This window comes from Nansenia antarctica (genome assembly GCF_963989245.1).
Source record: "Nansenia antarctica genome assembly, chromosome: 2".
NCBI lineage: Eukaryota > Metazoa > Chordata > Actinopteri > Argentiniformes > Microstomatidae > Nansenia > Nansenia antarctica.
In genome coordinates, this window is record NC_137675.1 from 84,819,253 (window position 1) to 84,832,351 (window position 13,099).

General features: G+C 46.3%; 1 protein-coding gene across 1 annotated transcript; it reads left to right on the forward strand.

The window, feature by feature from the left end:
• Positions 1-697: 697 nt before the first annotated feature.
• LOC308150780 (uncharacterized protein) lies at positions 698-10,872 on the forward strand (the record flags this gene model as incomplete). Its single annotated transcript, XM_080523576.1, has 15 exons — positions 698-1,225; positions 2,299-2,381; positions 2,506-2,662; positions 2,805-2,966; positions 3,091-3,216; positions 3,356-3,576; positions 3,804-3,910; positions 6,971-6,980; positions 7,916-8,345; positions 9,148-9,230; positions 9,425-9,581; positions 9,808-9,969; positions 10,156-10,281; positions 10,401-10,621; positions 10,782-10,872. 15 exons carry the CDS (start codon positions 698-700, stop codon positions 10,870-10,872), a joined length of 2,664 nt encoding a protein of 887 aa, XP_080379702.1.
• Positions 10,873-13,099: the final 2,227 nt, after the last annotated feature.

Sequence of the window (13,099 nt, forward strand, 5' to 3'; positions counted from 1 at the left end):
TGTGTGTGTGTGTGTGTGTGTGTGTGTCAGTAAGAGTTGCCGGTGTTGCCATAGCACTCAAAATGTAGCTGTGTTTGCATGGTGGCAGGGGACGGCTTTGTTCATCCAGGAAACACACACCTGCCTCTGGGTAATGGTCTTAGTCAATGGTCAACCAAGAGAGAAGTTACTGTTTAACATCCACTTTCATCTACTTATTCCAATAGTTTTCTCTGCACAAATGCGTGAACTGAACTGATTTTCATTCAGATGAACTTCCATTGCCTCCAACAGAAATGTGCCCCCGGAGCATTCAGCAGAGCAGGTTTGCTTGGTCTTGCTCTCGAAATTTTCTTTATAGGATTTTTGACAGGCTGAAAGGAAATACCATAGCCGATCCCTTTATTGACATTCAGGTGCTCTGTACAAGAGTAAAAAGGCTGATCTGTTCTCCACCCCACCCACGGCCCATTAACAGAGGCACTCATGTCAAAGTACGTTTCGTGATATGAATACAAGAGGCAGGTGAGGCCTCTCCTCCCCCACGCCTGGCATGACTCTCCCCCTCCCCCTCCCTCTCTCTCTCCACCGCCCCCCCACCCGCCCACCCCACCCCATGAAGTTGTATAAAGCGACGCGGACTTCTCTCCTATCTTCACTCTCTCTTCTCCTCTCCAGCCAGAACAGCCAGACAGACAGACAGCAGCCTTCCGTTGCCATGGCATCCTACTCCAGCAGCAGCAGCAGCTTCAGGTCCTCAGGGGGCTCCATCAGAGGATCGGGAGGATCCGCCCGCATGTCCATGAGCGGCGGCGGCGGCGGCAGCAGCATGATGTCCATGGGGGGCGGCGGCGGAGGAGGCATGGCCATGAGCGGGGGCGGCGGCCGCATCTCCATGAGGGCCGGTAGCGTGTACGGGGGCGCAGGGGGCTTCGGGACGCGCATCTCCAGCTCCAGCGCCTCCAGGTCCTTCTCTGCTGGCGGCGGCGGCGGCGGATACGGTGGCGGCGCCGGCTTCGGCGGGGGCTTCAGCCTCTCCGACGGCCTGGACGCGACGACCAACGAGAAGGCCACCATGATCAACCTGAACGACCGTCTGGCCATCTACCTGGAGAAGGTGCGCTCCCTGGAGAAGGCCAACGCCGAGCTGGAGCTGAAGATCCGCCAGTTCCTGGAGGCCAAGACCTCTCCCTCCGCCCGCGACTACAGCGGCTTCTCTGTCACCATCAGCGAGCTGCAAGTCAAGGTATGTGGACTTGTTTGACAAGTCACAATATTTACCTTATTTCACAAAACCCAATAGAGAAGCATATATATATATATATATATATATATACATATATAATGTCATGCTATTCTATCACTAGCTCAGTGGTCAATCTTGCTCTACAACTCATTAAATATGCTTAGTCCTACACCACACATTCAAAGACTATGAAAAATGATGAGGGGATGAATAAGGGAAGAATAGGATACACACTAAGTAGCCAAAGCAAATCCATGGAGGATGAGAAAAAAAAGGGGGGGGGGGAAAGCTCCAAATACAACATGGGGATGAGAGTTACATAAAGAGTTAGAGTTAGAATGAAGTCGGGTCGATACAGCACAGATTGCAGTCTTGACAGCTAAAGATTAATGATTGACCTTATGTTTTACGTTGGTGAACGGGGAAGGGGGAGGTGCCACCTGTTCTAAAGTGTGAAGATAAACACCCTGTAGGGAAGCCTCACCCTCTGCAGGAATTCAGTGACATTTAACCATTTGGCAGATGCTTTTATCCAACGTGACTTACAGTTAGAGATTACCGGGACGGTCTCCCTCTGGTGTATTTTAGGCCTAAGTGCCTTACTCAAAGGCACAGTAGTGGTGGTGTTCCCAGGTGGGGTTTGAACTCATGACCTTTCTCATCACCACCAGTCCAACTCACAGTCCAACTCACTAGGCCACCACTACCCAATCATGGGACATGTACGTACAGGCCGTGCCACTGGCCCATGTCCTTTAGTGTTATTAGCTCCAGCATTAGTACAGAACTTGCGGAACAGTATACATGCCGAGTGTAATCTATATCCCCAGGGTTACCATTCTCCACTCCACTAATAGTCTCCTTATCTTATTAACCGTAACAACACCCATTATTCTCTCTTGAAAGTTATCTCAAAACTTGAAACACCTCTTACGGGAGGTTTACTCGACATTAAAATACTGATTGTCAGCATATCTTTATCTATTATTCTATCGACTTTATCTTCAACATGTCTTGTGTGTCATGATGAAACAGTTCAACTGACTATTCTTTTGCTTCATCTTCTCTTCCAGATCCAGGATGCCACCCGCTTCAACGGCGGAATCTACCTCAGCATCGACAACGCCAAGCTGGCAGCTGATGACTTCAGGGTCAAGTGAGTGACACTTGCATAATATGTCCGAGCCAAGCCATAAGTCAACATCTCGACTAAATTCATCTTTGTCTAATCAGTACCAGATTCTCTAGAGATCTCTAAGCTGTTTTTAAACGTTGACCAGGTTTGAGAACGAGCTGGCCATGAGGCAGTCCGTGGAGGCCGACATCGCTGGGCTGAGGAGGGTGCTGGACGAGCTGACCATGGCCAGATCTGACCTGGAGATGCAGATCGAGGGTCTGAGAGAGGAGCTGATCTTCCTGAAGAAGAACCACGAGGAGGTGGGTCTGAGTAAACACTTCATGCTATTCGGTTGATGACGCGTAAGAGACCTAAGAGACTTAAGCTCAGCGGGCTAACTACTTGATGTGTAGCGCAATACACGAGTTATAAGCTGACCTTGGCTTGTCCCTGTGTGTCCAGGAGCTCCTGGCCATGCGTGCCCAGATGACCGGGCAGGTCCACGTGGAGGTGGATGCTGCGCCACAGGAAGACCTCACCAAGGTCATGGCTGACATCAGAGAACACTACGAGGCCGTCGCTAGCAAGAACCGCAGAGAGCTGGAGGGCTGGTTCGCAACCAAGGTAAGGCCGTTTGTATCTTTTCCCAATACATTCCTGGACAACATAGGCCGACTTATAGATGCCCCCATCAGTTGAACGGTGGTTGATGTAAAGTAAATGTTTCGGTTTGCTGTTCTGTCCACAGACCGAGTCACTGAACAAGGAAGTCTCCATCAGCACCGAAGTTCTCACCTCGTCCAAATCCGAAATCACAGAAGTCAAACGCACGCTGCAGAGTCTTGAAATCGAACTGCAATCCCAAATGAGCATGGTAAGACCTCCCAGAGACCTCCTACACACTACATAACTTCTACTCTCTCCATGGCTGCCCTCCATTGTTTTCTTTTTTGGAGCATCTCAGCATCTGATTCCTTGGCTCATTCCTCTCATTTCTCCCCCCCCCCTTGTAGAAATCGTCCCTAGAAGGCACCCTGCAAGAGACACAGAACCGCTACTCCATGCAGCTGTCTAGTTTCCAGATGCAGGTGAGCAGCATGGAGGAGCAGCTGGTGCAGCTCAGGGCCGACCTGGAGCGCCAGGGCAACGAGTACAGGATGCTCCTGGACCTCAAGACACGCCTGGAGATGGAGATCGCCGAGTACAGGAGGCTGCTGGACGGAGAGTCTTCCAGGTGAGATCCGAATCTCCTGTTTTCACATTGTCTCGAATTACACGATACTGTACAGAATGACACAATACTGTACAGAATGACACAATACTGTACAGCGCAAAGCTGAGAAGCTGCAGATCCAGTAATGCTTCAGGGAAGGGAGGAAGTTCAAGTAAAAAAAGAAATACAGCCCCAAACTGTGCTTAAAGTGATGGAGCCTAAAAACACTGTTTATTTGCCCCCAACAGTCTGTCGTCCTCGTCGTCGCACTCTACCTCCACAACACGCAAGGTGGTGACCATCGTAGAGGAGGTGGTGGACGGCAGGGTGGTGAGCTCGAGCACAGCGTCCGTCAGCGGAACCCTCTGAGGTACTTCGCCATCGAGGGTCCTCACGACCCCCAGAACACCGTCACTCTGACCCCTGCTGTCATCCTTTCTCAGAGAGATCCAACAATAAAGTGTTTTGAATTGTGTTGAAACTTACTTTCAGTGTCTTGGTCTTCTGTACCTCATCAAAAAAAGCCTCCTCTATCAAGCATCACAGACCAGTTCTTTAGACGTCGCCTGTATGACTCAAAACAAGTAGCCCCCTGCATTGATGTTCACATTTTATTGTTTTAGTTTTTTTACATTTAGTAGACGCTTTTATCCAAAGCAACTTACAACAACTACAAGTACATTTAAGTAGGAGGATCATCTATACATCAGTCACCGTATGAAAAACAAATCTATGCTAGAACCAGGGGCCATTGCTAGGAGATGCTAGGAGAAGGAAGTATTTTAAAATTATTATTATTATTATTTTCAGTAGAGAGACTGTAATAATAATAATAATTATAATAATAATAATAAATGTTATTTGTAATGCACTTTACATAAGGAAATCTCAAAGTGCTCCAGGTTAAAAACAAGAAGAAAAATAAAAACAATAAAACATTAAAACAATCAATAGAAAAGGCTAATAAAAGGCTCTATTAAAAAGGTAGGTTTTAAGGCCTCGTTTAAAAGCATCCACAGACTGTGGTGTCCTTAGGTGGTCAGGGAGAGCATTCCACAGCCTTGGAGCAGCCGAGCAGACTTCTCCTGTACAGAGGAGATAGTGGGGATAACCCCCCATACCCCTGCCCGCTCACTCCGCTCCTCCACCTCGGCTGGCCGACTGGCCCCACCTCCTCTACACAGCAGTCGGGCTGCCCGATCACGTCTCTTCACAACACTGGCTCCTCGCAGGTGGAATGAGCTCCCCATGGCTGTCAGAACGGCAGAGTCACTACCCATCTTCCGTCGTAGACTGAAGACCCATCTCTTCAGGTTACATCTTAACTGCTCCTCCTCAGATCTTCTGACCCTCACCACTACGTCTCCTAAAGACACCCGCTTTCCCCTCTACTGTGTCCCTAAGAACTTCTACTGCCCCCCTTGTACTGTTTCTCAGTTTCTCCAGTAATATAAAAAAAGAAAATAAATAATAAAAAAATATTAGTAGAAGGCGATAATAGGGAGAAGGTTTTTCCTTCTATCAGTGGCCCCGGGCCCGAGCTAGAGTACTCTTCCTGTAACGAATGGTGGACTGCTGATTCACATGCTTAGTATTCAAATGTATTGATTGTAAGTCGCTTTGGAATAAGGCGTCTGCTAAATGCCAAAAATGTAAATGTAAAATGTAAGAGGTCTTTATATCATTATAATTATAATTGTTTTATTGCCATGCAATCAACTTGTCAGACAATTGTTGGAATTTGGTATTTTATGCTCTAGGCAAAGGGTCAGCCATAGACGGCGAACATGGAGCAATTAGGGGTTCAGTGTCTTGCTCAGGGGCACCTTGACACGTGGATTCGAACCGCTGCGAGATCCCATCTTTTGCAATCATTAGACGCCTTCTCTCCCGGCTGAGCTACGTAGCCGCCCCTTTAAGAGGGACAGTCAAGATGTAGCCTGAAGAGATGGGTCTTCAGTCTATGGTGGAAAATAGGTAGTGAATGTTTCGCATTGTGTTTCACATTGACAATTGTAAGACAGAGAAGAACCGTAAGACTGAAGCTGTTTTGTTGTTGTTTGATTCTCCTTTAAGGTTATTCTGAAAAGCTCAAATTACATACTCCTTTTGTGAAACCATCCCAAGGGATCAAAAACAGATTAAATATGGAAAGTAATAATTCATTTCTTATACAGAATTTAGAGCAGCCATTGTCTGAATAAAGCCTCCCTGTTTGAGAGAGAATAGAGTACTAGTTTAACACAAACTAGGAGCCCTTTGTACCCAATGAAACTCCCACCTCTACCGATAAAAGCACATCAATGTGTAAACACACACTGTAAAAAACAGACCTGCCCCCACTGTATCTACACTATTAAAGTAAAACAAATAATATAACCATAGAAACGAGATGTAAAGTCGTTACTGTGTAAAGTCGTTAAAATTACTGGGCCTTTGTAGATTTCACTGTTGCCCTGTAATCCACTGGGCCATTTGAGGGGTGTGGACGTTAGAGCAAATATTGACTGTGTCTCCATGCAATCATTTGAACCTTGCACAACATTCATTTTGTCAGTCTAATCTCCCCAAAAAACAACCGGATCTTGTCTGGATCCCTCTTGTATACACTCATGTGAAAAAAAATGAGGAAACCCCATGAAATATTTAGATCTTTTCTAAGAAATATGGACATATCAATATTTGATTTTCTTCCAAACAATGTCTATAGATAAAGGAGATGTAATTGAACCAAAAACAATGAAAATGTAACTTTGTTATCATTTATTTAACACAACATTTACAGACATGCCAATTCCTACTGAGGAAAAAGTTAGGAGACCCAATGCCCTAATAGCTGGTATTGCCCCCTCTGGCTGAAATAACCTCAATTAGACATTTCCTCCAACTGTCTACCAGTCTCTGACATTGACTGGGAGAACGTTTTTCCCACTCGTCCATGCAGAATTCTTTCAGCTGTGTGATGTTTGAGGGGTGTCTTGCATGCACAGCCCGTGTCAAATCACCCCACAGCATCTCAATAGGATTAAGACCCGGGCTTAGACTTGGCCATTCCAGAATTCTCCATCCCTTTCTTTTGAGACATTCCTTGGTGGATTTACTGGAATGTTTTGGGTCATTGTCATGTTGCATGGTCCACATCCGCTTCAGCTTAAATCTTTTGACAGATTGTCTCACGTTCTCCTCAAACACCCTCTGATACAACGATGGTGAGCTGACCACGCCCACCTGCTGCTAAGCAGCCCCAAACCAGGACATTTCCACCCCCATGCTTCACAGTTGGAATGAGGTGCTTGTGCTCAAATGCTGTCTTTGGTTTGCGGCAAACATATCTTCTGTTACTGTGCCCAAATAATTATACTTTGAATTCATCTGTTCAAAGCACATTGTTCCAGAAGTCCTGGTGTTTGTCTAGGTGTTCTCTGGTAAACTTTAGTCTTGCCTCATGGGGTGTCCCATCATTTTTCTATGACTGAATGTTTGAACCATGCAACTGATCACACAATGTCTTGGCAAAACATGTTCGTTAAGCTGACCTGGGTATGAAAACACAACATAGAACATAGACAAACTCCAGAGACAAACTTCCCTTCTCTCTCATGGGTTTGACCACAAGATAAGGCCCATAAAATGTAAAAAGAAGTGCTTGCTATTTGAGGTTTGGTGGTCTCAGTGAACATAACATTTAGTGAGCTCAACACGAAATAATAGCTTGGAAAACCTCCAAAGAAAGCAGTGTTGGTCTGTGATTGCTGTAGCTTGTTCTCTCCTACACAATAAGACAGAGCACTAAGGAGCTTTAGGGCAGGTAGAGGCAGGCACAGAGGAATTCAGCCATGGTATGTGAGGTATGCCAGATGGGGTCCTTTCACCAGGAGTACTATCTAACTACCTAAAAACGAACTAGAATGGATTAAATGATTAACTAAAATAACTGGATGGACAAAATATTCTTCATGTACAATGTCACATAAAACAAAACTGACTAACTGACATTTAGCAATCAGATTAAACATCCTGGATACACACACAAAACACACACACACACACATTAACAATAATGTCATTGTGTATTGTCCGTTTATTGTTTGTTTAAACTTTAGCCCCGCAGACATATTTTTGCATGTGTTTTGTTTCTTTCCCGGGAAACATTGCCGTGAGGCTGTTGGGGGCTGGAGCTCTCACCTGGGTCGAGCCCCTCTCCCCTCCCTAGTTTTTTCCCCTAAAAGGAGCTGTGTACAAACCTCTCCACCCCGTCCTACGGGTGCATTTAAATCTTCCCACAGCCGCGCCTGTCCCCACCCTCATTGTCTAGCATAAAAAGATCTGTGTCCGACCAGTCTCCACCCTTCCTCTCCAGCCAGAGCAGACAGCAGACCTCCATCATGGCCTCCCCCTACTCCAACAGCAGCTACCTGTCCTCTGGTGGGTCCATCAGGACCGGCCCGATGGGAGGAGGCCGCATCAGCGCCATGAGGGCCGGCAGCGTGTACGGGGGTGCAGGAGGCTCCGGGGTGCGCATCTCCAGCGCCTCCAACACCTTCTCTGCCAGAGGTGGAGGCGGAGGCGCCTTCAACCTGTCCGATGCTGTCGATGTGTCCTCCAACAAGCAGGCCCACATGCAGAACCTGAACGACCGCCTGGCCACCTACCTGGCCAAGGTGCGCTCCCTGGAGAACGCCAACACTGACCTGGAGACGAAGATCCGCCAGTTCCTGGAGAGCAAGACCCAGGTGGAATGTAACGACCACTCGGCCTTCCACGTCATCATCGGCGGTCTCCAGGACGAGGTAAGTTCACCAGAACGTTCTAGACTTCTAGGATGTTATTGAATGAACACTCCGTATGAACACGTCACCTGAACATGATGTACGGTAGACGGACACGTAGGGACACATCACCTGAGGCATGGTATTTAGTGAAAAAAAAACGACTGCAGAAAAGAGGAGTGTTGCCTTCTAGGGGTCAGATCACAATTCATGATAGAGGTTTTTCTCTTCAAGGGTGTGGCAGTTTAAAAAGATGGTGGATAAACCGAGTGATTCTTTTGTTAGGAATTTTGCATTGTTCCGTCTGAACTCTCACAGAGCCACACCCTAACCTGGGCTCCCCTGAGGCAGGAAGGAGAAGTGCATAGCCTGTTGGTAGACTTCCATTTTAACTTCAGGAAATCAATATTATGTTCACTTTATATGATGTTTTTGTTCTACTTTCACTATAACAAAGACAGTTAATAATCAAGCTAATAAGAATAAAAACGAGTCTTTGTAGTCACTGATCAGTGCAACCTTACAAGTCAATCCCAAGTCAATCTCAAGTTCAAATCAAGTTTAAAATCTGATCCCAGCCTGTTAAATAGCCATTGTTCTCTCAGCTGTCTTTTACTTAAATGTGTAGCTCTCTGTGCTTCAGCTCAAGCTCCATCTCTCTAGCACCACACCCACTACACAAAAGCAAACAATGATGACAAACAATGATGACAAACAATGATGACAAACAACGAAGCCATTCTATAAAGCACTTGATATGGGAAATCAATATCTGTATCTTCTCCTCCCACACATCTGATATGTCCCTCTGTGCCCTTTGAAGATCCAGGATGCCACCCGCATAAATGGCGGACTCTACCTGGCTACTGACAACGCTAAGCTGGCCGCAGATGACTTCAAAGTCAAGTAAGTGTGAGAATAAACTTTGCACTGTAGCTGTTGATACCACAGCATTCATAACAATGCCTACCAGTATCCACTTTACTGAGGTAATGTCACATTGTTCTGTCTGTACAAACAGTATTGCCTACATGTAATCAGTCGAATCAATCAGTAATTGAGTCAATAAACGGTGATATGAAAACGTTGATGTTGAACAGGTTTGAGAACGAGCTGGCCATGAGGCAGTCTTTGGAGGGTGACATCGCTGGGCTGAGGAAGGTGCTGGATGAGCTGACCTTGGGAAGATCTGACCTGGAGATGCAGATCGAGAGTCTGAGGGACGAGCTGATCATGCTCAGGAGGAACCACGATGAGGTGGGTTGGGAATGAGAGACGGTCCAGTATGGGGAATAGAGTGTTGTCATGATCCCATATGAGGACATGCGATGAGGTGCCAGTTGTTGCTTCATGCTGGCTTCATGCTAGTCATGCAAGATTATGAGTTGGCTGATGAATGGACTTTAGCTCAGCAGGCTAACACAGTCTAGTGTAGTGTAATACATGGGTTATAAGCTGACCCAGCTTGTCCCTGTGTGTCCAGGATCTGCTGGCCATGCGAGGCCAGATGGGAGGCCAGGTAAACGTGGAGGTGGAGGCTGCGCCTCAGACGGACCTCACCCAGGTCATGGCTGAGATGCGTGACCACTACGAGGGCGTCGCTAACAAGAACCGCAAGGAACTGGATGTCTGGTTCCAGGCCAAGGTAACGCAGTGACATTTTCTGCTGGTATCTGATAAAGGCACAATCTGGGACTCAACAAAGTGGTCTCCCTGCCACCTTTTCTTTAGGAATCAGTGGTTAATATCATTCATTTAAAAGTAAAAAAGAAATGTACCGATCCCAGATTGCCCCTTTAAAGTTACAATTAATATCCTCTATCGTTTACAGTCAGAAGATCTGAACAAGGAAGTTGCTGTCAACACCGAGACCCTCTCATCATCCCGCTCTGAAATCACTGAGGTTAAACGCACTCTGCAGGGCCTTGAAATCGAACTCCAATCCCAACTCAGCATGGTGAGAACAAAGTGGAACACTTGCTTTCTTCTACATTTTTACATTTAGGAGGACTAACATAACCAGTCATCTCCCTAGCCTACACACCCAACTCACTCTCTCTCCTTCCTGACCTTTAGAAAGCATCCCTGGAGGGCACCCTGGGTGAAACACAGAACAGGTATGCCCAGATGCTCTCTGGTTACCAGAGGCAGGTGAGTGGCTTGGAGGACCAGCTTTCTCAGCTCCGTGCCAACTTGGAGAGTCAGCGTCATGAGTACCAGACGCTGCTGGACATGAAGACCAGGCTGGAGATGGAGATCGCTGAGTACAGGAGGCTGCTGGACGGAGAGCTGTCCAGGTGAGACTGTGTAATATGTCTCCACACAAATGAGTATCAGTAGAAATCAATGGCAAAGAAAAAAAAACTAAGCTTGCTTTTGTTAATAGATCGTGTGCCAACCAGAGCTGAGTGAACAAGTATCTAACGCTGTATGTGTCATATCTCTGTGCCTCTGCAGTCCCCCCACCGCCGCCACGACCACACGCAAGGTGGTGACCATCGTGCGGGAGCTAGTGGATGACGACCTGGTGAGCGAGGAGATCCAGTGATGACCATCAGGAGCTGGGGACATCACAGCACTTCAACGCCGTCTCTCTGACTTACATTTGACATTCATTTGACATTTCTGGCATTTAGCAGATGCCTTTTTTCCAAAGCGACTTAGAACAAGACTGACTCCTGCTGTCAACCATCTGCTGTCCTGCTGTCAACTCTCTAAGAGAGATCAAAGAAATAAAAGTGAACTGAGCAGTTCAAACTGTATTACATCGTATGTCCTTAATGCACTCTGCTGCGCCGTATAAGGAAGTGATCATTGAGCAAGAGGTGATCATTGCTAAGAGGATGATCTAAGGCCACTTAGGCCTTTCATAATTAGGCAACAGTGTGTTTTACCACAAAGATATAGGGCCTAGTTGTGTTCAAACAGTCACATCATAGAGGACACAAGCTAGCCTAGCAGAGGGCTCTGATGGCAAAGACTGCCCAAAATGTAGTCTACAGAAAATGCATTTGATTTCAAGCATTGTGAGGAATGGTTGTTTTGGGGACGGCAGGTAGCCTAGGAATTGCAACCGGTAGGTCTCTGGTTCGATCCCCACCTCAGGAGGGAGCCGGAGGTGAGCTGGTGACTGGAGGGTTTCTGGCATCTAAGGTGTCAACCACTGCCGGTGTGCCCTTGAGCAAGGCACTTAACCCCTAACTGCTCCGGGGGTCCCGAAGATGGCTAGTGGGAGACGTGTGCACAAACTACCTTTCATCATCTCAGTACTTGTGTTCTGTTCAATGACAATAAAGCTGAATCTTAATCTTTTGCGTTCTGTGAGGATGTGATTAGAAGCGAGAAAATAGGGCCTACAGTCTCTATAATCCCTGTGTTAGCCATTCCTATGGAACACATAGCCTAGGCCTAGTGATTGAGATGAGAACACAGCAGCAGCTTTCCATTAAGGACACTTCTCATCTACACATAAACGTTTCACTTCCTCTTTTGAGTCAAATGACATACACTCACCGAACACTTTATTAGGAACACTATCCTTTCCACTATCCTTTCCTCTCAAAACAGCATCAATTCTTCGTGGCATTGATTCCACAAGATGTTGGAAACATTCCTTAGAGATTCTAATCCATGATGACATGATTGCATCACGCAATTCCTGTCGTTTTTTCAGGTGCACTGGGAAGGCTGAAGAACACTGAACTCATTGTTCATTAAACCAGTTTGAGATGACCTTTGCTTTGTGACATGGTGCATTATTATCATGCTGGAATTAGGCATTAGAAGGATGCCAAGGTGCACAAAGTGTGCCAAGAAAACATTCCCCACACCATAACACCACCAGAATGAATGAGAAGGTGAACAGGTCTTCCTAATAGAGTGTACATGTCATTTCCTGGCCATTCTCAGTTGGTCACTAGCCTAGGCCTACATGCAAACAGCACCCCCTGGTGGAGATACCAGAGCACCTCCAGAGTGAGCCAGCCGTCTGAGGAGACCTCTGCATTTACTGAACCTAAATGGTAATGGTAAATGGACTGCACTTATATGGCGCCTTTTTTGCTGCTCCAAAGCTGCTCCAAAGCGCTTTACAACGGCCTCTCATTCACCCATTCACACACACATTCACACACCAATGGCGGCAAGCTGCCATGCAAGGCGCTGGCCCGCTCACTGGGAGCAATTTGGGGTTCAGTGTCTTGAGCGGGGCGGCGCTTTCCATGGTACCTTGCCACCATTGGTGTGTGAATGTGTGTGTGAATGGGTGAACGAGAGGCCATATTAAAGCCTACACCTATTCAGTCATTTATTGTTTTATTTTTTATTTCATATAATGCCTTATGAATTTTTCTATGGCTGAAATAAACTTCTACTACTACTACTACTACTACTACTACTACTACTACTACTACTACTACTACTACTACTACTACTACTACTACTACTACTACTACTAAATATGCATAATATGGAAATGTTCCCATTCAGAGCGAATGGCCTTGGGAATTAATAGGATTTCTTATCCAAAGCAAATTTGCAAATTTGCAAATTTACCTGACAAAGCGTAAATGGAATGAAAAACAAGTTTCAACCGACTCAAGTTACACAAATCTGGGCATTTTGATTTGAAGTTAATACAGTGCCGTGTGTAACTACTGTGAAGCTTTTTTTGTTTTGGCTCTAAACACTAAAAAAATGCTACCAGTCTATAGTAACAGTTGTTAGCATGTTAGGTCATATTTGTTGTATCCCTGGTGGCAGTTTGCCGACGGTGT